This window comes from Dermacentor variabilis, chromosome 8 (assembly GCF_050947875.1).
Source record: "Dermacentor variabilis isolate Ectoservices chromosome 8, ASM5094787v1, whole genome shotgun sequence".
NCBI classification, from domain to species: domain Eukaryota; kingdom Metazoa; phylum Arthropoda; class Arachnida; order Ixodida; family Ixodidae; genus Dermacentor; species Dermacentor variabilis.
The window spans coordinates 60430922-60458068 of NC_134575.1; the positions used below are offsets into that span (position 1 = coordinate 60430922).

General features: G+C 46.2%; 1 protein-coding gene across 1 annotated transcript; it reads right to left on the reverse strand.

The window, feature by feature from the left end:
- Positions 1-6445: 6445 nt before the first annotated feature.
- Positions 6446-26602, reverse strand: LOC142591412 (uncharacterized). Its single transcript, XM_075703740.1, has 7 exons — positions 26509-26602; positions 24175-24270; positions 16680-16775; positions 14190-14300; positions 9341-9448; positions 7737-7766; positions 6446-6453 (listed from the first exon to the last, which is right to left on the reverse strand). Exons 1-7 carry the CDS (start codon positions 26552-26554, stop codon positions 6446-6448), a joined length of 495 nt encoding a protein of 164 aa, XP_075559855.1. The 5' UTR covers positions 26555-26602.
- Positions 26603-27147: the final 545 nt, after the last annotated feature.

Genomic DNA, 27147 nt, shown 5'->3' on the forward strand with positions numbered 1-27147 from the left:
GCGTCTATAGCGCTCTGCGCAACGCGCATACCGTAACATGGAGTGAATTCTGTTCCATGTCGGAAAAATATGGAAGAGGCACGCCAAGTAATGAGTTTCACACCAGTATTGTTTCTATTATCGTGTTAGTGCTCACTGGTCTGCGTTGTCCCTCTATCATGCTGGAATATCGCATATAATTTAGCACAGAGCCAATGTCGTGGTAAATTACACCAAACATTTATTAGAGTGGAAATACTATACTTACCTGGGGCTGTTGTCGTGGGTTCTTGTGGTCCTGCAATTTAGGAAGAGAAAATAAATGCTTTAAACATTTCTATTTAGCCGCAGTTTGAAATAAATGCTCTAAATGTTTGTTTTTAGCAGCAGTTCAAAGGTGTTTCAGCGGGCGATGTGCTTCGCGAAACAGGCTTAACTCGGGGGTTCGCGGACGACCGTTGTGAGCGATACGCACACGTGTGTCATGTTGTGCATGTGCAGCGGCTTGCATTTCTGCCGGCACTTGCATGTGCAGCGAGCTTGGTGAAGTGACGGGCCAGTTAATTCAAACGAAAGTGCCAAAGTTGCCAGCACTTGTCGGCAGCCGGCATGCAAAAATAAGCTCGCATAGTTTCGCGAAACTGTGATCGCCCCTACACAGCTGTTTGTCCAGCCAACGCAAAGCTGTCGTGCTGGTCATGTGATGAATCATATTTATGAATGGCACAGAGTACTCAAGTCTTAATTCTCTGCACGTAAGTAATACGCATACATAAAATGTACATGCATAAACAATTAGTGAGGCAGCCCTGTAGTTCTTTACTGCAAGAAGTATTAAGCACCTTACATGGTAGTGTGGTTTTGAGTTTTCTCCTGAGGGCTTCCCCTCAAATCTATAAGTGAGCCGTTTAACTCCAAACGTAAAGATTATGACAGCCGAAACAGCGACAGCATTCTATCTGAACGTGGGTGTTAGTTATTAGCAACAGAGAACACTAACTTCAATAAAAGAAAGGTTACACCATTTTGCGATCAGTACCTTTTCACTGTGTTTTGAATATTTGAATGAACGCAAACAACAAATTATGGAAACAGTCACAAGTATGTGCAGAAAAAAAGCATTTGACAATTCATGTGATGCGTCGAGTAGTTAGCTATAAGGTCTGAATTGGAAAACTCCGCAGTATAAAGACTGCTACCAACAGTTCGGGAGCGCTAAAAGACCACGAGCAATAATAATAAAAAGGAATTTAAGACTACTTCATTTCTGAAGCAAAGTGCCTTATCGCAGAAGCTGAGAGGTCCGTTGAATATTTTTCTGTCTGCAGCCATCGGGCCTGACTGAGTCATGCAGGGTTGTCACAGATGCCACTGAAGTTTAAAGTGAAGTTTAGCAACTAGAAGCTCACGTATGTAGGATGCATGAAAGAGTTACGAAGTATGTATAAAACCAATTTGACACCTCCAAGCGTTGACATACCAGCGAGGGGAGCATGTATGGTGGCGCATGTTGCTTGGAGCAAGCCAGTCCGAGGCAATGGCAAGTGCCGTGTCGGCGGCCACAGTGCTCAAAAGATGCCGATTTCTCTGCAACGGCATGGTGGCGCCATTTGTGACGGCCCGGCGTGCTTTGCCACACTTGTGACAGATTGCGCCACCGTTGTGTTGTAGTGACATTGCGTACTGCCTGTGTGACTATAGGCTAAGCCTTCATCCCTATAAAGCGAGAACCAATCTCGAGAAAAAGAAAACGCCGAAAGCCGTGCTTTCATAGTAGGCTTCCTGTGGACAGTTCGATACTGGATAGTAGCTGTCTTCGTTGCTTTTTATAACATTTAATTTGCTCATACAAATGCAACTACTGGTGTTTATAATTAACTGCCCTCATGTTATATTAGAGCGAAAGCTTTATAGGACTAACGTTCCGTAGCTATTTCGGCGTCCGTCAACAGAAAAAAAATCGTCATGTGGGCCGATCCTGGTGATAGTGGAGACAGGGTCCAAGCTCAATGGCACATACCCCTGTGGGCTCGGGAATCTGCAACGCACCCTTGAACTATTCTTGTTACACGTGGGACCATTGCAGCATAGAATTCACATCTCATCTGTCGTCGTAATTGGGAGGCTGTGTTTAACTGGCTATGACCTATTGATTAGGGGCGTGTGAGCCATTCAACAGCTGCGTTATTGATGGAGCGGACCCGTATAGTTCGTACACCCGAAGAGCAACATGCGTACGAGGAACGCCGGAGGGAGTAGCAATGAGAATGTCAACGGCGACGGCGCGAAACTACCACCGACGAAGAACGTTCCGGCAATGCTGAACAGATACGACAATCGCGATCCCAGGCACCTCCGAACGAGCAACGACGTCAGACTCGCAACGCAATACTGTGGCAGAGGTACCGGATGGACTGAGTGAACGACTTCAACGTTGCGGATTTCAAGTTCCGATGAGGCTTCCTGGATAAATAAAATGACAACCAATCAACTCTCTTATGATGGAATGACAGCGAAAGCACTTTGCTTTTCGTTTGAGAGCTTTGACTATCCTCGGCTTTCGCTGCCATTCCATCTTCACCGAGTGTAAGGGTTATAATTTTTGAGCAGCACGTACCCTGCGGCTTGGCACAGTAGCACACGTTATCTTTACAGGTTGCCTTTTTAGGATCCGCTTCGGGGGCTGCCACCTTGCAGTAGTCTTCACATTTTGAGGCTAGACACTCTGAAATGAAAAGCAATTACCGGCGTTAAGAGTTTCGCAAGATGCAAGGACATTATAATTTCTGCCTCCCCGATATCTGCTGATTATTGGTGCTTGGGCTGATGATTACTACTTAGCATTCGCAGCTTTTGTTCTATTTTACGTGTGACGATTTTTCGTGGTGGGTACTTGTACATCAGTGGCTTAAACTACATTATGTAGGTAATTTCTCTGCGAACTTCTCACTTTAACCTTGCAGATTTTATTGGTGCGTAAGTCATTTGCGGCTTATAATTGTGCCATGTCTTACTGATACATGTCACGATTGAGGACGCATACTGTGTGTTTGGCTTATTATGACAACACTCGTCCATCGAATTCACTGCAGTGACAGGCATGAGCCTGAATAGAGCTCGTGTTGACCCGCCTAACTTCAGCGACTCTTGTACTGCACGGCACAGTCAACCCTGTTTGCATTCGTGATCTTCCACTTTTATGCTTTGGAGCTTACCATCTTCGTACGAACAGGAGCACTTGTCAGATCCCGAGCATGATACAGCGAGCACCGTGCTGTTGGGTTCTGCCTCCTGACAAGCTTTCCAGCAGGCATCTATCGGACAAGCTGCAAGGAAAAGTTGATGAACTCACCGGCAGGACTGGAATGTATGAACATCGCTCTATGTAAAGAGCAGAAGCCTGGTATCTATCGGCAAGCACATTCTAGTGCCCCATACCGAGGCTCCTGTCACCTTTGTTTACACTTCCCACGCAAAGAATTAGTCGCAGTCGTCCAGACATTTCGTTTCGTCTACTGAGTACCGGCAGTCGTTCTATCGCTCTTCTGTGAATGCTGCGACATTAAGTGGCACCATTTTCACAGAAAATTAACTTTTTGAGGGCGCAGTTGAAATTGAGGCAGAAGTTGGCCCCTTGGTTTTAACAGTGGCGGCTAGGGAACAAGTGGCTGCAGCGACGAGGACTGCCTTCCCAATGCCGGAATCGTGGTGTATTTGGAGGTTTATTCACCGCATGTAAGCAACGAAAAGCTTCAGGAATTCATGGTCGGAGCTTGGACCTACTCATACTAATGCTTACAAGAAAGATTTAGTCAGGCGACCTCTCCAGAGTGGACGCGGCTCGACAAAAACGATTTGTCGCCGGCGCCTCTGCTATTTACTTTGCACGCCGCGCAAGCACTAACGCATCGCACGGAGGATCAGTGGCGTAGCTAGGTCGTCTGGCACCCAGGGCCCATAGGTCTTCTGTAACCCCCCTCCCTCTCCCCCGAGTGTAGTCGAAGAAGGCGAGGATATCGACATTTCCGGGTTTCAGCACCAGTACAGCTGCCTTGGATACTGCGCACGTCTCCCGGGTTCCCCTCTCCTTCGCTTTCTTTCCCAGAGATCGCGAATGGAGCAGCTATACACGCTGTTTTTTTCTGCGCCACCCGCCGTGGTTGCTCAGTGGCTATGGTGTTGGGCTGCTGAGCACGAGTTCGCGGGGTCGAATCCCGGCCACGGCGGCCGCATTTCGATGGGGGCGAAATGCGAAAACACCCGTGTGCTTAGATTTAGGTGCACGTTAGAGAACCCCAGGTGGTGAAAATTTCCGGAGTCCTCTACTACGGCGTGCCTCATAATCAGAAAGTGGTTTTGGCACGTAAAACCCCGAATATTATTATTATTATTTTTTCTGCGCCAAATAACACAGGGTGCTGCACTGATAACTTGTGATAAGCGCATGCGCACATCTTCTGTCAGGCTGTAAGGCTTGGCAGCCAATGCAAATGCGGCATTGTGGAAAATATGGCTCACGTCAAAAGTAACAAAAATCTCTTTATAAAGTTTTAATTACCAATTTTAGCGGTAGTATTGCATTTGCAAAATTTAAGCCCGACATTCATATCTTGCCCAGCAACAACTTCACAAAAATCGCCGTAGGTACTATGGCGCGCAGTATTTTGGCTGTAAGCAGCCCTGAACGAAAACGAAAATTAAATTGTGTGTCAGTAAAGCTGATCTCCCCACCCTATTAGAAAACGCCACCTGCCTCCCTGCGGCGCGGGCGTCAATGCTATGACAATTGCGAGTTCTCTTCATTCTGATCAATAAAGCCTTGTTTTTATTTGCTGCTATACGGACAAACGTGATTATGCGAGCTATGGTACCACCACAAGATTAAGAACAGAATAGAGCACGCTTCGCGTCGATTCTTGGCGTCACCATAAAAAAAAAAGAAAGAAAAGGCCGCGATGAAGTCCGTAGCAGCGAAAGCTTGCACTTCTGTTGGTCTGCACTCGCTATGGAGAGGATTGAGGGATCAACGTCACTCGTCCACTATTTCATATTTCTTTCGCTGCTGCCATACTGGGCACCGCCCGCAGTGCCCAAGTACTGCAGGCTCTAGCACCCAAAATAATTTTGTTTAAGAAGTTTTTGTTGAGTTAATAATATGACTTTGAGTCTTCAATTCTCGAATTGAAGTGCTTCCTCTATAAGTACTAATTAAGGGATTATTCAGGATGTGGTTATAACTTTTCTGCCATATTTTTCACGCTACCGAGCTCCTAGTAATCACAAAGACACATAACGTCATAGAATATTGGGAAATATTATTACAAAATTAACATTTTTTAAATAAAATTCTGTGTAACTGACACAGACGCTGCACTTGTGACATGAAGTCACACAACAACAAAATGATAAAGAAACTGTTAGCTGGGACTATGAGAAAAATCTTTCATTCAACACCGCAAAACTGATAAAAAACTAATACAACGATTCAAAATTGATAAATAGAACATTGTATACATATTCATATAGGAGGTTGTTGTATTCATGTTGTATACCATGATCAGTATACATATTGCCGATGCACAAACCATGGTGGGACATCGAGCCTTTCGTACTAAAGTAATGACCGGTAATGACACATTTCCTTCAGAAGTTATTTTTCCGACACTTCGCTTCTGCAAACTCATTAATTACAGTAGTAAAGTTTATATTTTTTACGTGTTCTTTTTCTATGGCCAGTATCGCCAAGTTTGACAGCATTTCATCACTCATGGTGGAGCGCAGAGACGTCTTGATCAGCTTTAACTTGGAAAAGTTCCTTTCGCATGATGCAACTGACACGCAGATCTTGGGGAACAAGCGAAAGATAACAGTACGATTAGGGAGGGACGCAAAGAAGTTCCATTTGGCGATAAATTCCAGGAACTCCAGGCACCGAGTCTGAAGACGATCCAGAAAGTCCCATTCCCGACTTTTGACGGCCGCACTTATGCAGCGTCGCTCTCGACGAACGCTTCGCCGTAAACGCGAGCGCTGGGCGCGCTCGTTGAACGCCCTCTTGCTGCTGTCTTTGTTCGTCTTCGCTGCGTGTTCTGAACGGAAGAGGAACCCAAGAGCCTCAACGCTTTACAACGCCTGACTGTATGTTTAGCGACGCCTGATCCCAGCATGAACGCACGGCACGAGCGTACCCTACGTGGAACGTTCCGCTAAGGCGAGTAGTTTAGCGACCATTCTGTGAATAAAATTTTTTAGCCGACACACTCGTGCAATTATTTCGTGGGGTGTTGATAGAGCTGCAGCCGACAATTCTGCGGCGCAACGCATCGGGTGCATGAGCTCGGGCTACTGGATACCGGAGCATTCCTTGCCACTTGCGCCCAGTCAAGCCGGCGGAAAGTGGAGTGTCTTCAGACGTATATGACACCGCCCCACCCACTGGTTGCTTGTACCTCCCCCCCCCTCGTTGCTACACCACTGCGGAGGATAGCAAATTAGCACGATTGACTTTGTTCCAAAGAATGTGCTTTACACAGAGCGTTTATGCGGCCTCGCCTATCTACAATAAAGAAACATAAGAAGCAATTGGCGGGAAAGACAGCTGAAAATACCAAATGAACTGCTAATATTGCAATACCGAAAACTGTTCACAGTGAATCACGAACAAAATGTAACTCGGGGAGTATTGGCGCTTTTCTGAAAAAAGAATTGGCTACGGCTTAGCTCAGCTAACTGAATATGCAAAGCGAAAGCTTGGTTTAGCCTGGTTAAGTCTTGGTTTCAATTGGTTAGCCTTTGATTTAGCTGTAATTATTATACTTATTTATACAATCATCGTTAAGCCAGGTAAGACGGCTGCGCCTAGGTCGGTAGTTAGACATGACTGTGAATAGGCTTGGGTAGACACGCATCTTTCGATGGCGCGATGCCTATTGTGCCACAGGGAAAGCGCAAGTGCTCGACGTACAAAGAGACGCCGCGAACATGCGCAGCGTCAATGCACAAACGGACAGGGCGCGAACGCGGTCGCTACATTGGTGTCGACGGTGTGACGCCTGTTGCAATCCGGCCCCTCTCCAGTGAAGCAGATCGCCGGGCGATATTCGCGGGGTGGTCAGAAGCCGCTTGGCGTCGGCGGCTCAAAGCCTCCCGCTCCCCCGCAACGCTCAGAGAAGACGGCCTGGCCTCGCTCTCGTCCATGGCCAAACTTGCATTAACTAGGCGAGCGCGGCGCTCCTCTTAGCCAGGCGCGCGTCAAGTCACGTGGTCAAGCGGCGAGCCAGCTGCGGAGAGCGCATGCGCCAAGCCGGCGGCGGAGCTTGGCGGGGCGAGTCACGTGATGCGTTGCCAAGGCTACGGCGCAGCTGCGGTCAAATGAAGGTCAAATTGCTGGCGACGGCGAAACTCGCCTCGACGCGGTTAGTAAAGCTATCGCTTTAAAAAGAGTAGTTGACGCAGAAAGGGTTAAACGACAACCAGACGGAATGTGTTTGCAGCTCATTTTTGGCATCGCGTGCGTCTATTGCGCGCTACGAAACGAACATATGGCGTAACAGGGAGTGAATTCTGTTCCGTGTCGGAAAAATGGCAGACGCGCGCGAAGGAACGAGCATCACGCCAGGAAGGTTTCCACTAGCGTGTTTTCGCTAACTGGTGTACGTAGTCTCTCTATTATGCTAGAATATCACATAATTTAGTACAGAGGCAATGTCGTGGTAAATTACACCGAACATTTATTAGAGTGGAAATACTATACTTACGTGGTGCTGTTGTCGTGGGTTCTTGCGGTCCTGCAAGAAGAGAAAGAGAAAGAGCAGGAAGAGAAAATAAATGCTTTAAACATGTGTTTAAGCAGCAGTTTAAAGGTGTTGCAGCGGGAGATGTGCTTCGCGAAACAGGCTTAACTAAGGGGTTCGCGGACGACCACGGTGAGCGATAACCACGTGTGTCATGCCGTGGAGGTGCAGTCGCTTGCATTTTTGCCGGCACTGGGCTGTGCAGGGAGCTTGGTGAAGTGACTAGCCTGTTAATTAAAACGAAAGTGCCAATGTTGCCAGCACTTGTCGGTAGCCGGTATGCGAAAATAAGCTGACAGGGTTTAACGAAACTGTGTGACCACCCCAACACAGCTGTTTGTCCAGCCAACACAAAGCTGACGAGCTGGCCATGCGAATAATCATTTGCGAATGGCACAGAGTACTCAAGCCTTAATTTTCTGCACGTAAGTACCACACGCATACATAAAATGTACATGCATAAACAATTAGGGAGCCCGTTAGTTCATTACTGCAACAAGTACTAAGCAGCTTATATGGTAGTGAGGTTCTGAGTTTTATCTTGACTGTTTCCCCGCAAATGTCTATAAATGAGCCGTTTAACTCCCAACATAAAAATCATGACAACTGAAACAGCGACAACATTCTATCCGAATGTGGGTTTCAGTGATCAGCAACAGAGAGGCACTAACCTCAATAGAAGAAATTAGTTACACCATATTGCGGTCAGTTATATTTCATTATGTTATGCATACTGTTCTTTGAATGGACGCGAACAAATTATGGAAAGAGTCACAAGTATGCCGCAAGAAAGTATTTGGCTGTTCATATGATGCGCCGACTAATTAGCTAAGGTCTGAATTCGAAAACTCCGTAGAACAAAGACTGCTACCAACAGTTCGGGAGCGCCAAAAGATGGCGAGCAATAATAATAAAAAAGAATTTAGGACTACGTGATTTCTGTCTGAACCAAAGTGCGTTATCGCAGAAGCTCCGCTGCATCACTTTCTTTGTGTGCAGCCACCGGGCGTGACTGAGTCATGCAGGGTTGGCACGCATGCCATTGAAGCATAAAATGAAGTTTAGCAGCTAGAAGCTCACACATGTACGGTGCCTTAAAAAGTCGCGAAAGATTTATAAAACTGATGAACTGAAGCATTGATGAGCGAGCGAGGAGAGCATGTATGATGGCGTGTGCTGCTTGAATCAAGCCAATACGAGGCAATGGCAAGTGCCATGTCTGCGGGCGCACAACTCGAAAGATGCCGATTTCTCTGCAACGGAATGGTGGTGCCATCTGTCACCGCGCGGCGTGCTTTGCCACAGGTGACAGATTGCGCCGCCGTTCTGTTGTAGTGACGTTGCGGGCTGTCTGTGTGACCATAGGCTAAGCCTTCATCCCTGTAAATCGAGAACTAATCTCGAAAAGACCGCCGAAAGCAGTGCCTTCATTGTGAGCTTCCTTTGAACAGTTTGACATTGAACAGCAACTGTCTTCGTTGCTTTTTATAACGTTTAATTTACTCATACAAATGCAACTACTGGTGTTTATAATTAAGTGGCCTCATGTTATATTGAACCGCACGTACCATGTGGCTTGGCACAGTAGCATACGTTGTCTTTACAGGTTGCCTTTTTAGGGTCCGCTTCGGGGACTGCCACCTTGCAGTAGTCTTCACATTTTGAGGCTAGACACTCTGAAATGAAAAGCAATTATTGGCGTTAAGAGTTTCGAAAGATGGAAGGACATTATAATTTCTGCCTTCCCGATATCTGCTGATTTATTGGTGCTTGGGCTGTTGATTATTACTTAGTATTCGCAGCTCGAGTTCTGTTTTACGTGTGACGATTGTTCGTGGTAGGTACTTGTACATCAGTGGCTCAAACTACATTATGTCGGTAATTTCTCTGCGAACTTCTCATTTTAACCTTGAAAATTTTATTGGTGCTTATGTCAGTTGCGGCCTATAATTGTGTCATGTCTTACTGATACAAGTAATGATTGAGGACACATATTGTGTGTACGGCTTATTATGACAACACTCGTCGATCGAATTCACTCGTGTTGATCCGTCTTACTTCAGGAACTCTTATACTGCGCAGCACAGTGAAACAATCTCATATTGCGAACACTTAAATTATTTGGCATAGTGTGTGGGAAGACACAAGATGTACAGCACGGGATGCCAAGAATTTATTCTTTTTTGCCTTGGAACCGGCACTGTAGCAACAATTATGCTGCAACCACTTGCTGATAAATGTGGGGGCCTTGTGGGCCAAGAACCCCCTTACACGAGGACAGTAGCAATATCTCTACCCCTCCGCCCGTTTTCGCATTTTCTCATCTGTGCCCCGGTCCGGATCTCGGGCCTTAGCTGGGAAAGTGAGTAGGGTTGAAGATTATTACGACAGAGGTATTGTTCAAGCGAACGAGATTTCATGATTGGCAGACAGCCTCTAGATTCTGCACAAGAGTATGTTTACCTAAGCCAATTAGTCGTGGGGGCCCTGATCACGAGAAGAAAATTGACAGAAGAATAAAAATGGGTTGGAACTCCTACGGCTGTACCAAGTCATGACTGGCAGCTTACTTCTATGCTTGAATAAAAAGAAAGTATACAATCATTGTATTCTGCCGGTACTAAAAGATGGGGCACAATTATGTAGGTAATAAAAGAAGCTTGAGAAAAACTAATTCCTTCGTTGCCAGGCCTGTAGAAATCGATCAACTTGATCGACAGTTTTTATACATGGTGCTAAACATTTCCGTAGGAAATATTCTAGTAGCAACACCATGCACTGTCCGGAATGGTGACTGAAATTTTACTATATATTGGTTGTATTTGACACATTTCTGCAGGTTGGGCGGAAACTGGAAAAATGAATCTTCGGGTATCGTTTAAGCTAGCCTTGAGTGGTCCAAGCACTTCCTCAATAAAACGACGCAGCATATGCACTTTGGTCGACTTGGCATCATAACTTCTAAATGTCGGTAGCAGGGAAAACACAGAAGCTTCTGTCGAGTTGTCTAATTTTCCGATCCGACGTCTAGATTGTTTACGCGGTGATAAAAAAAACGGTAAATGTTTATGAGTGCGTGGTATTTTGACAATTGTGTTCGACTAATGTCAAGTGCAACTTAACCTTTCCAGCAGCAGATTGTTTTTATGTATCAGCGTTTCGACACCGTATCTGCAAATTATTACGAGCGATCTTATAAATCATATATGTGCAGTTTCTGATCACACAAGAGCACGCAGTCTATTTCAGACCGACATTCGACCAAAGCTTGACTAGCAGTCTAATATATATTATAGACTTTGAACACGACCTGTGCAGGGGTCCTTATTCATCATTGTAAAGTATTGTGCAACACTTAACATTACTGTACAGCACTGTACAGGAGCTGAAATATGCATGCGGGGACTCCAGCGCCACTTGAATGCACACTAGACCACCTTGCTTGCACAGAAAAGCCGATTGAAATCAATAATCAAGCATGATAAGGCTTCTGAACGCACCCTGACCTGACAATCACTGTTTCGTGAGCCTGATAACCAGGTGCCTTCTGCAATGAGTAAAAACAAAGGCTCCCTGCACAACAGAAACTTACCCGCTTTTCACATTTGCGAAGCCAGGGTAGTATTTACGCTAACGACTCTGCGTATTTTTTTTTTGCGTGGTCACACTTATAAAAGTAAGTAAATAGGAGTCAGGCGCACATTTTGTATTTTAATATTTAAAAAATGTCTCGGTCCCCCCCCCCATTCTAAAAAATAGCAAATAATTACTTTCAGTTATGTTCCTTAGGGATTCTTTGAAATTTAACATAAAAATTCTCGGTATCTGTCTGAGCAATGATTATTGATTTACATCCATTGAATACACCTGGCATCACGCCATTATTTCATGTATCACGGTATACGCTACGTTGAAGTATAATGTTGAAACATAAGATCACCGAAAGTGAGCACATTTCTGGCATTAAGGAGCTGAGCTGAGCTGAGCTGAGCGGAGCATTAGGAGCTGTGTTAAGGACTGCGTAATGAGCGATGGAACGGAAAATCTTAGGCGAAATAATGTTAAGGGACAGGAAGACAGTGGCCTGTATCGGAGAGTATATGTGAGTAGCCGATATCCTGGTTTACGTTACGAAGAAAAATGAAGGTGATGGGCCATGTATCACGTAGGGCGGATAACCGGTGGTCTACGTATCATAGTTACGGAATGGGTGTCAAAAGAAGTGAAGTTCACTAAGGGAAGGCAGAGGACCAGGTGGTGCGATGAAAGGAGGAGGAAATTGGCAGGCACAACCTGGAATCAGCAAGCGCAAGACAGGGGCAGTTGGAGGCCTTTGGGAGAGACTGTCGTCCTGCAGTGGGCATAAATATAGGACGATGATGACCACATTCCATATATCTTCAACAAGACTAACCCCCCCGGCCTATTTACCGCTTTCTCGATTATGCTACCAAGGGTCTGCTTCTGGCTGCAACAGCTTCTTGTCAGAACTCTTCAATGCAATAACCGAACGAATTCGATCGAATTCGCTTAACTGATGAAGAATGAGTAGGTATTCAATATTGACTACTTGCAAGAAAACATAGCATCGCGCAAATAAGCGTGCAGGAACCCTGGAGCCTTATGTAAATATCTAACAACCCGCATGAAACAATCCTACTGTTTTTGCTGCCCAGAATGTTTTAGTGTTTTTTTAGGGAGCATGATGTTTGTTGCACAAATCCTGAAAGAGCTGCGCATTATGTTTTTGAATGGCAAACTTTCTGTGTGTGTCTGTCTCAGCCTAAGCTTTATATTCATTATTTCGTGTTTTGAGGCTAGACACTACTATGAAATGGGATGCAAGCATTGCGGCTAAGGGAGGTGTTGTGCCTCGAACGTTTTCTGCTACCTTTGGGTTTTACTTGGTTTTCCATCTTCTATTTTTTTCATTCCCTTCTAAGGTTTATGAGCCACCTTTCACCAACTAAACGTTTCATGTGGTAATCGGATTTTATCTCGGCTTGAGCGCCGTCTGTTTTGAAATCATTCGCTAATAGTAGATGTCACCTAGTCGCATCATTGCTTGCTGTTGTTCATTCCGTTCCGTTCATCGTAATTGAAGTGAGGAGGGTGCTGGGTCGTGGTAAGTGGACGGCTTCTCGCGAAACATTTTAGGTATTGCAAAACTTAGGTATAGCCGAAAATTCGCTCTCTAACAGTGAGCATTAAAATAATCTAACTTGTTTAGGTATAATACACCTAGCTGTGTGGTTCCTTGTGTGTTCAGTTGCGATGTTGGAGCCGTTTAATGGTGTTAATAATGTTTTTATAATAGCGTTATTTATGTTTATTCTATATCTATGTTTGCTCTCTGCCTAATGTGCTTATTATTCAACCACATTTCTTTCCCTATATCACAGTTGCATACAACTCCGTAACTCGGAGGTGTATTTTTCTATCTTTGTTGTATTGCCCCTCCTGCTTGAGCCTATCAAGGCCTGCAGTATTCTGTAAACAAAGCAAATAAATAAACGAGGTTGTACAGGTTGCGCAACCTAACCCATGGCCAAGTTGATAAAAAATTGCACACTATACGATCATCAGACGGTGTTCGGTCGCAGGTCCTCCTCTGCCGCCAGAATAAATTTTGTGAGCTAATTATCCGACTAATTGGAGAAGATTAGTTAAGCAAGTTATTGCTTTTTGATCTTATGGTGTGGTTTCCGAGGAGAAAACTGTCATTGCGTCCTAAAGCGAACAATTCAGTCGTGTATATGGCGGTATATCCTCCGTAATGATTTCTTTCCCACGGTTTACACGTAACCAGCGGGCCCAAAAGTGATTTGAAGCAGACGACGTCGCCCATTGCTCGACTCGGCAACCGTCTGGAAGCGGCAAGTTGCCAGTGTTGGCTTCTGCTTATCGCGATCTAAGTGCACCACGTGACGGTCGCAGCTATATATCGCAATGGCCAGTTGGTTGACGATTCAGGAAATGAGCGGACTTCGTTTCTCCAAGTCATTTTTGGGACTGTTGGCATCGCAGCGCGCCGGCGTGCGATCACGTGGTATATTTCGCATGCGGAGAGGAAAAATAATTACGCAGGACATAGCGCCCTAGAAACAACTGAATGGCTTGTTTTAGAATGCAATAACAGTTTTCCCAGTGGAAGCCATGCCCTGAATTCAACGATCTAATACTTGTTTATTTACGTTCTCTAAATAGGCATATAATTAGCTTATAAGTATTATGTTGGCGGCGAAAGAGGAAATATGACCGAACACAGTACGCATTATAATCGTACATTGTACTAGTTTCTTTAGCTGCTTGGCTAAAGCTGGCTTTGACATCCTGTATAAGCACTGGATCTGGAATGACAATCAGTTTTTGCATTATATTTTGATCTCCCACTTTTATGCTTTTGGAGCTCCTTACCATCTTCATACGAACAAGAGCACATGTCAGACGCTGAGCATGTGACAGTGAGCACCGTTCTATTGGGTTCTGCCTCCTGACAAGCTGTCCAGCAAGCATCTATAGGACACTCTGAAAGGAAAAGAGAGGTTGATGAACTCGCCGGCAGGAGTGGAGTGTATGAAGACGCATGCGTTTATCAATTTACCTGAAGCGTTGAAGGCTTTATAATGTTTTGTAAGGAGCAGAAGGCAAGGGTGAGCCGAGGCGGAGGGGGGAGGCTCAATATCGCGCGCGTAAGGCAGGAAAGCGGGGAGGAAGCGCGCTGTCTTCAATCGCGCGCAAGGTAGCAGGGGAGGTGGTGTTCTACTCCGTCGGTGGCTACATATAGTGCCGCTGAACACGGCCACGCGGGCTTGATCTTCAAAGCGATCTGCGGTGGGTAAAAAGTCTAGGCGCGCCGCGGGCTGATAGCCTCGTGTGAGTTGTGTTTTCGCAGCTTAGTTCGCGTTGGGGGGGAGCGAAAGGCAGTACAAAGGGCAATTCGCTCGCTGCTGCTGCAGCGCTTCCCCGCGCTAGCGTTTTGCCAGTAGGTGACTGAGGTCATCGAGTGAGATGTGTTTGCCCGTGCGCGCATGATAAGATGCTTGTTAAGTTCGTGATCAAACGAATACTTACAAGTTTATACGGGCGATAAAAACTACCGCCCTTATTCGTATAGCTGCGTAATAATACGCTATCACAATCGATGCTTCACCTTTCGGGCGAAACAGCGACATTTTTTGTTTGAAGTTTTCGCATAGCGACCCATCTCCCGGGGGCCGGTGTAACGGCGATTGGTAATTTTTTGGTCGTTCGCTGCTCGCAAGACCGCCGACCACTTGTGTGCCGTATCGGCGTCGTTGCCGGCGTATTATGGTACCTTTGGCCTAACAAAAGCTTAAGCAAGGTGAACACAGAGACAGGAAGACGTACCGGACGGCGCCTTTACGGTCGTCTTCTCGTCTCTGTGTTCACCTTACGCTGTTTAGCCAACCACGAACTCGTACACACTATCCCAACCTTCTGTTGTTGTAGTGCGGTGGTGGCATATTGGTTTTTGAGTGACTCTATCTAACGACGACTCGGTCCTTCGTTAGCATCAGTGTCAGCATCAATGTCGTGCTCGCCCAAAGTGAGCGCGGTCGCACCTGGCAGCTGCTGGGAAGACTCGGCAACAATACTCAATTGTGGCGAACGCGTAGCTACATTTCATGCCAGCAGCTGTTTAGCCGGATGGAATGTGCTGTAAACAACTCGACAGTGCGCCATGCTTCTCAGCCTTACACGCTGCATATCAATATTGCCATCGGTGTCGGTAGAAGCAGCTTCGAGCCCGCATTCTGAGCAACCGATCTGGGCTGGAGTTTGCAGAGCTCGGCAGCTTCTATACTAGGCGAACGCGTAGCTACATCCCATGCCAGCAGCTGTTTAGCCGGATGGAATGTGCTGTAAACAACTCGACAGTGCGCCATGCTTCTCAGCCTTACACGCTGCATATCAATATTGCCATCGGTGCCGGTAGAAGCAGCTTCGAGCCCGCATTCTGAGCAACCGATCTGGGCTGGAGTTTGCAGAGCTCGGCAGCTTCTCTACTAGGCGAACGCGTAGCTACATCCCATGCCAGCAGCTGTTTAGCCGAATGGAATGTGCTGTAAACAACTCGACAGTGCGCCATGCTTCTCAGCCTTACACGCTGCATATCAATATTGCCATCGGTGCCGGTAGAAGCAGCTTCGAGCCCGCATTCTGAGCAACCGATCTGGGCTGGAGTTTGCAGAGCTCGGCAGCTTCTGTACTAGGCGAACTGGTTCCTATACTTTTTATTGCAATGCAAAGCTCCAGTATTGTTACGGGGAGATGTTGAGCCAATAGGCGAACCACAAGAAATATGAGGGGATCAAGACGCAACACCTCGTCCTCTTGTTCACTACACTTGGACAGCTTGTTCGACTTTGCCAGTATTACTGGCTCATAACAATGTATGTTGGAAGACCATGTCGTGGCCCCTTTAACTCTACTGCATATGCATGCATACACGTGCGTTACGAAAAAAGAAAGTCCGAGCCTATAATCTTAATTTACGTGCATACCAAACAAATCATAATGTGCTTTTTAGTAGTTTGCTTACTAAAAAGTTGCAGTGTATGCACGGTACGGTTCACTATTCAAGGGAACACGTACCTCCTTGTAAAGCCAATATAAGAAAAATTGTGTTTACGGAGGGAGAAAAAGGGCTGAATACGCAGAAGACTGACATACATTAACATAGTTAATAATTTAGGTCATATTTCTGTTGTAGTAGGTAGCTGAATGTAACTAGGTGTTCTCTGTAAAAGTCGACCGTGTTGTAATTTGTGTTTATTTATCTGCAATTTGCATGTGATTTTTTTTCCATTTTACACACATTTTTTGTCACATCCGCATCGCGGGCAGCGAAATTTAGTTATGTCTAAAATGAAATAGCCTTACCGGTGCACTGCGGTTCTCCTGTTGACAAGTCGCATGATTTTCCAAGTTCTTTGCATACTTTCGTCTCTTCTTCGTTACATTTTGTTCGCTTTTTGACTGTCACGATGCACGGGGGAAGAAAAAATTGCAAAATTAATCGCAGCATGGAAACCGTAAGAGGAGACACCATCTTCGCGGGGCTTCATTCTGCTCGTATTTTTTCAAGTTTAAAGATATCGGCTATGCTCGTGCATTCGGCCAAGAATAGTTTGTATGCCATAGCTCAGGTATACTGAAGTAAGAACTGTCAAGATGAGCACTGTGCGTCAAAAAATTAGACAAAGGCATGGACAAAGGTAGGTTGCAGAAAAAACATATACAAAACATCAGCCTTAAAGGGCCCCTTACCAGGTCTGGCTATTTTGAGCTGACAAGCGCAGGGCATACAATGCGCGCCAACGATCGTGTTTGCAAAGAATTACATCGCTACGCGCCGCGGAAAGGTCTGAGATTTCAATCCGAACGTCGTTTCCCTCTTCACTCGCGGCGAATTCGCCTGGAGAACGGTGACGTAGTCGGGCTCCTGCGCTTACGTAATCGTGTCCGCAGTGTGACGTAGCTCCTCGTGACACCTGACTTCGAGAATTATTCAACGCAACATCTGTTATTTGTGTGATCTGTTGCTTGAACTGACGAATTGAGGTTTAGAGAAATAATAAAACACACGAACGGAATGTCTGCGTGTTTTTTGTTTTGCTTCGCACCGATGCAAGAACGATGTACTTCCGTTTCGTCTGCTTGTCCCCACGGTCGTGCAGTCACGTGCGCAGATATCGAAACTATGCCATTTTTTACCGTGTTCCAGCGCGTGATCATGCTCTGCGATCCGCTTGTTCTGCCTCAGTATTCGTGTAGCACCGAAACATACCGCTAGTCATGTGTCCTTGTGCGCAGCACGCAGAATCGTGCCCTGCGCGAAACGATAACAGCTCGCGCGCAACGCCGCCAGCGGATAAACCAGCGGAAGTGCGCATCACCGAAAAAAAAAGCGAGGAGAAAAAAAAGTGAATGCGGGGCCCGTGACGTATGTGTCACGCGACCCTCGAGGTCCGGCATGGGAGAACGCAGGGAAGGAATTTCGCTTGCGAAGGCTAGACGGGGCGAGTGGAGAGGGAACCTCGCTATGCAGTGGAGCCCGCCTGCTGAAATCATGGGTTCGCGGCGCTGAGGCACTTCTATATCTGCTATTAATGAGCCGATTTGAATTTTCTTCGTGGCAGAACGCTTCCTAGAGGACACGCAACAACTTCCAGCGTATAACTAAAATTTGTTATGGGGCCTGGTGAGGGCCTGTTTAATAGCTTAGTAGCTATAGCGTTGCGTTGTTGACCTCTCGGGGTCGCTGACTCAATCTGGGCGCCATTTTGATGTGGGTGAAATGCACAAGTGCTCCTGTATACTTAGTTTATATGCACGATAAGGAACCTCAGCTGGTCAGAAATTAATGCGACGTTCGACGTGCGGCATAATCAGATTGTGGTTTTGGTGCGCAAAACTGCAGAAGTGAGACTTTTTTTTTCTGAAAGAAGCAATATGGACACGAATAAGCAGGCAAGAACCAAAGAGTAAATGCTGGATTTTAAAACGAGGTGCATAGATAAGAACAAAGATATCAGTTCTGTGAGTTTCCCATTGAATGCATTAAGGGCGGTGTGCGTGGTTTTCATTCAGATGGCAACACGTTCCTAAGTAATATGCATGGACACCTTGCGATTTTAATAATTAGCACGTGTTTTGGTTTAGAGAGAAGTGCGGTGCTTGTGCATAGAGCCTATAGTATCGTTAATATTCACAAGGCCCGTATAAGTGAAACAAGGAAAGCACGATTAATGTTTTACAAGACGAAACATAATGAGCAGTAACTTAGTTATGCTTTAGCATAACTATTGCTTCGAACTTTGGGAACTGATATCTTAGAATTTTATCCGCTGGAAGCTTGAGATATAGTGGCATAAACTAAAGACAAACGCGTGTTGGCGGTAGTCTAGCTCAGTTCTATAAAAAAGAATCTGGCCTCGCGGCTTGCTGTCTATTGTATTTCGATTTTACCAAGGGCAGAGAAAGAATTATCATTTTTTTAATGCTGTCCTGGTGTGGGCTTTGACACTGTGGGTGTACATTTCCCTGAAAGTATACGTGTCAAAAGCAAAAAAGAAGAGAATAACTCTGTGCATGGAATTTTGTTGTGGCATGTGGAAGAGAATTCGAGTAACCTGCGCGTGCGTACACATTTATGTGACATTTACATTTCGGCTTTATCTATATTCGTGCTCTCGTAATGTATCGTAATTAATTAGGAAGCCTGCAAGCCAGCGGTACTGTGAGCAAGGTACGTTGTTGGGCTTTACAAATTTTTTTTTGCACTCTTAGCCGTTTCCTTAAAGAATGGCTCCAAGAAACGTGAATTTCCAAACTTGGAAGTTTGAATTGAGGAACAAAGATAGCGATTTGCAATACACCTGGTGCGAATTGAGCAGTTAACCGGATGGTCTTTCGTCATGAACTCCGCTGCGCTAACCAGAACGCTTTTTTTTCACTCAGTGCTCACAAGCGAGCAATGAAGTTCTCTATGAGTGAAGCAGCGAACAGAATCGGAATGCCATTGTTGGCGAACAATCAGACTGAGTCGCAGAACACGGTCATGGGGTTAATTCGGAAGGAATGGGAGACTCTACCTCCATTCCATGTCAAGTCAAAGTCGTCATCAGTGTCGTGCCCTACTAGTCAGCAAAGAACACTGCATTATTTTGTTCTGCGGAATACAATTAGGGATATAAACATTACGATTCACTGTTCCTGAGTTTCGAATCACAATCATGTTTTATTCAGTTACTAATGTGTAATATATAGATGGAGTTACAAAGAAGAGGTCCCTGAGCACAAGGCTGTAAGGGGGGCCTCCTTATTAGTAACTTGCTCCAACGTTGCGTTGTCTGTAGCGCGTTTGAGATTAGGGAAGCGCTGTTACTGCAAATTAAGATGCAGTGTTTATCTTAGCGTTAGGAAAATTATGTACGCTTGTATTGTAGTTCTTGCTAATGAGCATTTACATTATGCTTCGAGTTATGGGTCATTTTTTCATGTATAGTCAGCTTTGTTTTTTTCTTAGTGGTGCCATATAATATTCCTGTTGTGCTCACTCATCTTTAGTGTTTAGTGAGCTCATGTCTTTGTTGTGTCCTATGTGTCATGGAGGCTCGAATTCCTAAGGGGCAACAGTCATTTTTATGCCGAGCCTATACCTTGATTCTTGAGAGAAAATTAAACTTAAAACTTGAGTTCACAGGTGTACACAAAAGTATCCCTCTCAGAAATAAGAAGTCAGCCCTGCGCCGTGTAAACCGAACCCTTAATAAATTTCCGAATTTCGCACTCTCGCCGTCTACTTATCATCGACTACGTTTCTTTTTGGATATCAGCCTTGTTACTTCAAGTGGGTAACCATGTAAAATTCATACCATACGCGTCTTTGGTGTCGTGTCGCCCAACATTCACCTCGACAGTCTTTTCACCCCATATAAGACGCAAGTTACTATTGCCTGTGTATGTACTGCGATCAGTAAGTAGACAAGGCCGCTTGGCCGCTGCAAGTACAGGGTCGTCACGGCGTGTAGAATGCGTGCGGTGACACCGAAATGCGCTGTCCAAAATCATCTATAACCGACTTGTCACACCCTCCAGAAGCAACAGGCGTCCACTTGCTGGCGGTTCTTTGTGCCGTTGTCAGATGGAAAGAGGACTTGGTAGCCATAGGTGCCGCGTCCCGGTTCTTAGAGGTACTGATAAACCCAACGTCATTCGGCAAATTACACCCCCCCTTACCTGCCTGGGTTGACTGAGCTTTGGTTTGGGTCAGTGACCCTTCGCGAACGAGGGGGCCGCTGTGGAGCAGCACGAACCCAGTTTCTGCGCCCAAAACTGTTGGGATTGACGTGCGCTCCAATGCCATTGTGCAGGCATTCACCTGTTCAGCAGTCCCTACGCCTCTGCCTTTGTACTCGCGACGGTTGTCGACAGTGGCGTTCCACTCGCGGTAAGGGAGCGGTCCCTCCTCCACTTGCGGATCGGCTGCTGCTGGACAGTGGCCAGGAGCTTCCGGCTGGGCGGAACAACCTCGCCGACCTACACGAAGTGAGGAGCAGACGAAACACTGAAACATCTCCTGTGCCACTGCTCCGAACTCAACCCTCAACGAACTACCACGGTGACTGAGCTACGCCGCTTGGGACTCCCAGCGGCTTCCAGCAAGGACCTCCTCTTCCCAGCCTGCCGTCACAGCCAGGTATTCACAGCAGTACTCGGCTACATTGAGGGCACGATGCTGGACGAACGACTGTAGAGGTATTGCACCCGCGTCTGAGACGCGGATCACTACTCACTTCCCTTCCTACCCCATCTCCACCTATTTCCCTACTTTTCCACCCACAATTCCCCTCTCCCACAGAGGCTTAGCCTTGCTACACGCATATTTTCTTCACCGTAATCACTCCTCACTCCTCTCGCGAGTCGGGGGCCCATTGGTTATCGTGAGAGTAAGCAGCATAGCCACGGGGTGGCAGGGAGCCATCCTCCCGCAGTGACGTGGAAGCGGCGCCCCCGTCCATATTCAGGGTGTCTAACAACAGGAAAAACCGGGAATTCTCAGGGATTTTGAGTAGTCTGGAAAAACTCAGGGAAAACTCAGGGAATTTGCGCTTCTATCAGGGAAAATCAGCTGTAACTTTATTGAAAGGGTACGAAAGTAATGCTGGCCCGAGTAACAGAGGAATCGTAACGAATGGTCTATGACGCCGCGTCGTCGGCTGGAGGAGTTTCCAGAGTACAGTCAACGAGACCACTGCGTACCCCATGCTGTCAATGTATAAAAACGTCTGAAATTTCGGACGCAAAAGCCTTTCGCCATCCGATTTTCCGAACTTTTTGCCGTGACCGCAGGTCCGAAACGGTATTAATCAAAACCACCACCCCACCCGCCGTGGTTGCTCAGTGGCCATGGTGTTAGGCTGCTGAACACAAGGTCGCGGGATCGAATCCCGGCCATGGCGGCCGCATTTCAATGGGGGCGAAATGTGAAAACAGCCGTGTTTTTTAGATTTAGGTGAACGTTGAAGAACCCCAGGTGGTCGAAATTTCCGGAGTCGTCCACGACGGCGTGCCTCATAATCAGAAAGTGGTTTTGGCACGTAAAACCCCATAATTTAAAACCACCACCGCCGTCACTTTGATAACCTCGCCTCCTCGAACCGGTACACTAGCACGCTGATGCGCTGGCAGCCGTAGCCACCACCGCGGCAATGCTAGGCCTAGCTGCTTCGAGGTTCGATATTAAACTTCTTGCCGTTCTGTGCCGTGTTATCGAAAAAATTCGCCGCTCTCAGCAATGGCACCGACACCGCCTTTGTGATCAATGCGAATGGCTTCGAAGTTCGGAAAGCATGGCGCGTTGCATAATGCCGGTTCCCGAAAGTAGCTTCACCTCATTACAGCAACGTTATGCTGTGAAGTATATCACGTGTGTGGGAAGGAGCGACTGTCACGGGACAAAGTATGTATACCTTAGTTATACACGCGTGCACCCGCCACCTTCTGTCACAGTGCGAGCACCGATATGCCTAATAAGTGTGCTGGCAGGTCTTCAGAAATTTTTCGGGCGCGCCTGTGGCGATTTGAGCCCTTAAGGGCTGTAAAAGACGCATTAATTTTTTCAGACGTTTTCGCGGCCCCTGGTGAGTCCGAAATATCGGATGCTGACTGTACGACTGTCCAAGAGGATGCTTCAAATAGTCCGTGTGGCGAACGTGCAGCCGAAGGACAACAAGAAGACAAAGGACCTACGCATTCAGAAATGAACGGGAAAGAAAGCATGCCGCCGGTTTTTTGGAGGACCTTGCACTCTAAAAGCAAAGCGTTGGCTGGCACTGAGATGCAGGTGTCCCTCATCCAAGGAAAAAAATATCTTTAAGACAGTGAAACGCAACACTGAGGCGTTGTGCGGCAGGCTGAGAGTATGTCAGGACAGTCGAGGTTGACTTACCAGCTCTTGCGAGAGAATCTCACTTGTGATAAAATTCGGGCCTCATGCCAATCAGCTTGCTATCAGATGATAAAAATAGCACATATTCGAAACTATTCTGTATGCATCTCTTTTTCATTCGTACTTGAGAATGTTCGACTCAATTTGCAATAGGTTTTACTATTTCTTTCGAAGATATTTTATTCGTTGTGCGTTTTACCAATTCCTCCCTTCTGTTTTCTTTTTGAATAATATAAGCACTGCCCCTTACTATTCAAACTGGATTAAGTTTTTTTTTTATTTTTTAACATGCTTACAGAGAGTGACACCGTTGGGCGACATGATGTAGAGAGCCCGTCTTGACATAAAACAAAGTTCTGTGTCGCTCAGGGAATATTGCAAGGGCACTCAGGGAAAACCTGGAAAACTCAGGGAATTTCGAAATGTCAACTTGGTAGACACCCTGATACTTTTCGCCCTTGGCGCGGGGGCCCTTAGAGTCCCGCGCGGGCCCGGAACCGGGTGCTTGTGCAGTGTTTGGTGTCGCCGTAGACAAACGGTTTCCGCTGACTTCGGGCAATACTGTGCTCTCATGTGCGCGCAGCTTACACCGCCAGTCTTACAAATTACTAGACGTGGATGTGGTAAATTCGACGTAAGGGAAGCAACGCCGACAACGACAACAGCAACAAAACTACGGATTGCAGGTTAAAAACCTACGCATATGAGTTTGTTGTCAATTTGAGTGAGTTATACCCAAGGTAACTTTTGCTCTACAATAATTTAAAACTAAGTTTCAAATTAAAATTTCGGACTGTGGCTGTTCTTTGATGCACATTCGATACTCAGCACGCCGTCGCATGCGCAACTTAGAGGCCGAGCTACACTTACGCGTGCCGGCGTGCGAAAGATCACGTCCGCGCGCGCTTGCGTTTGCACCTCGCGAGGAATGGCGGTTTGAACGTACAAGAACCGCTCCAGCGCGCGCCTACTTGGCTCGCCATTTCCGCCTTGGTAGATATCGTTTCGTGTTTCTGTGAGGGAGCCAATCAGCGGCAGAGCACCGGTATCTGTCTGGAGAGGATATCTCTGCCCGCAGCGCGCTTCGACGTGTAGGACCTGTCCCGCAAAAACTGCGCATGCGTAGGCGCGTGGGCGTGAGCTTTCGAGTGCCGGCAAGCGTACGTGTACTTTGGCCTTAACAGCTTCGCTGTAGAAGTAAGAAAGAAAGAGAACGCTTGGTACATTTTTTGGGGTCGTCACAGCCAGTCATATAGGCCTCACGTAGAGTGCTCTATTCTACTGCTTCATCTAACGTCAGTCAGGAAGCCGTGTCTGCGTACATTTAATCCCAATACAGACAATTCATTTTGTTTCTGCTACACCCATACTTTTTTCTTTTGAACGCGCTCGGTGCGCTGGCGATGATGACGTCATACTTACCTATGCAAAGAGGAGCTCCGTCGACAAACTCGCATTGTCGTTTCATTGCTTTGCACTTTGCCTCCTCTTCCTCGTTGCACTGCGTGCGTTTCTTTCCTGACAAAAGAAATAACACGAGCGTGAATTAGTTAATCATAAGAACAAACTTCCACTGCGCACTTTCTGGCTGCATTGCTTGCTTTCTTCATATCGTCTTAACTAACAAAAAATACGGCAGAACTCATTTCGCGATGACTCTCGACGATAATGCCAAGAGCAATTGAAAAATGCAGCGACAGACCATATTCCGTCAGCCCCGTTTGTTTAGCTTGTGTACTGGTAGTCGTGACTCAGTGATTCGGCTATATGGTTAGATGTTTCGATATGATCCTCACTTTGTTATGACAATTGCTTTACAATGTGGTCCATAAGCATGGAGGCATGACCACGACTGTGTCACGCTGACACAGCGACCATGGAACGAGAAAGTAGGAATAATATCGACAGAATGACAAAAGTGTGTAACGGGGATGTCATGACGGCAACGACATGTCGACTCTTAACTTATGACGATGGTATAGCGACGACGACGTGAGCACGATGAGATGACGACTGTATTATGATAACCGGACGACAGAGCCAGAATGACGACGATTGCAATGACCAGGAAAGCATGGCGACGACGGTACGATGACAATGCATTGACGATAATGGCAGGACAACGGCATGAGGAGAGTGTGATGACGATGAGTCTATGACATTAGCGTGACGATAATTGTACCAACGAAACCTACATGACGATGACGGCTTGGCAACGCCGGCATGATGACCAGATCCGGATGACATAGTTGGAGGGACGATGATGTAATTTGATGGAGGGACCACGACGTCATCACAACAACGATCGGAAAAGGTGGCCGCGATAGCGACTGACGATGACGGCATGACAAGGATGCCATAATCACGATTGAATGACGACAGTATGATTACAGTAAAATGACCAAGAGAAATTAACGTCGATGGAATGATGAAGGCAGTATGACAACGACTGCATGACGACGACGGCATGACGACGATGGGATGACGTTACCGGAGTGCTGACAATGATCAAACGACAGCGTGACGACGACGACATGATACGATGGCGTGAGGAAGATGGAATGACGAGAGTCGAATGACAACGCTGGAATGACAACGATGCAACGACCACGACGGCATCACGATGCCGAACGCATATCTATTAACCTAAGCTACTTGAACCATTAGGTCTGAGTAGAAGGCGTGACGACGATAGCATAATGAGAGTCAGATCACGAAGCAGGAATGACGACGATTGAAGGACCGCGACGGCGACACTATGGCGGTGTGTCAACAATGCATGACGACTGTATGACAACGATGGCTCGTCGACGAAGGCATGTCGAGTGCCGGACGGCAAAGGTGGAATGACGGTGATGCAACGGCCACGATAACATCACGACCACGAGCACATACGTATTAGCCCAAGCTATTAGACAACTTAGGCCACCGGATTGGTGTAAGAGGATAGATAGATAGATAGATAGACAGACAGACAGACAGACAGACAGATAGATAGATAGATAGATAGATAGATAGATAGATAGATAGATAGATAGATAGGCAGGCTCAAGACGGCTTAAGTAGGCAAATAATGTTATTAGCATAAAAAAGAGCCCGTCGGATCTTATTATTCTAGCTCGCTCCTATATGAAATGTTGGGGCCAGACTATATATTCAGTAAATGCATCACCGCAACAAATGCATATTACACCGAGACATCGCGAACACGCCACTCTTATTCTAAAAAGAAAGACAGAAAGAAGAAAACAGGAAAAAATTACATGGTCTCTTAAGATCTCTCTGAAGAGGTGAACGGTGAAAGCCTACTCTTCCTCTCATCATTCGCCTCTGTCTATTTGCCTCTTCTCTTTCTCTTCTTTCTTTTAGTCATTACTGCTCACTACTAAGCATCTTTAGTCATTTCCAATCAGTTGTGGTCATTACAAGCCGTCGTTAGACATATTGATCATTTCGGAGTCATTAGTAGTCATTAAAAGTAATTAGTAGTTATTACAAATCATTAGTAGTCGTTATTAGGCATTAATGGTCATTATTATCTTCTACCAATCTCTAGTTCACTAACTCTCACTATCGATCATTTTTTTATTCTTTAATCTGTCTATAATCTGTCCTCAGATGGCGTGATGACGCTTCGGCGGACACACCGGCGGTCAGGTCTGCTGACACAAACTTCACCACGAACCTAGAAAGGCTTTCGCCTTAAAGAAGAGAGCGTGATTTTCACTGCCGTGAAGTTCACCGGCGGCATCTTACCTGAACAAATAGCACCTCCACCGATAAAGTCGCATTCCTTTCCCATTTTGGCGCACCTTTCCGTCTCGGAGGCGTCACACTTTGTCCGTGCAGGAGAACCTGGTGAAGGAGAGAGACGGAACAGGGGAAAAAATTGCAATGCGTATAGTGTAGGGTATTCTCAGCATAGGTTGCATACAGAGGGGAAGTTGGTTTTCGTTCAGAATGTGACTGGTGCTCTGAATAACAAAAAAATGTTAACCTGTTATTGGCCGGCTTTCAACGTGTTATTATTCATTTAATCTCGTTTAATCACTTTGTTCATAGGCGCGCATGACACGCGTTTACGACAAAACTGCGCACTCGTTATTAGCTGTTTCACCAGGATGATCAGACTGATTTCATGGACTAAGGACGTATGCCCTTTCAAAAGGAATGCAAATACGCGGCGCGGCTTGTCGTAAATAACTCAGCACAAGTGGTGTATTTTACTTATATATATAAATTTTGCTTTGTCAAAATACACTCCATACATAAAATATTTTGTTGGCATAGTTGCAATGTAAATTGGTAATAAGTCATACATTAATGCCACAGAAACTTGTGGGTATCATTGTGGGTACCAGGACTCAGGAAGAAGAACACAAACGACAGGAGGCG

What these genes read in the sequence shown, in the direction of transcription:
- LOC142591412 (XM_075703740.1), bottom strand. Translation starts at nt 26,554, where the DNA reads ATGGGAAAGGAATGCGACTTTATCGGTGGAGGTGCTATTTGTTCAG. An exon ending in CGGAGCTCCTCTTTGCATAG is followed by an intron (nt 16,776 to 24,174) that starts GTAAGTATGACG and finishes GCATCGTGACAG; the next exon opens with TCAAAAAGCGAACAAAATGT. An exon ending in CTACTGTGCCAAGCCACATG is followed by an intron (nt 7,767 to 9,340) that starts GTACGTGCGGTT and finishes CTCTTCTTGCAG; the next exon opens with GACCGCAAGAACCCACGACA.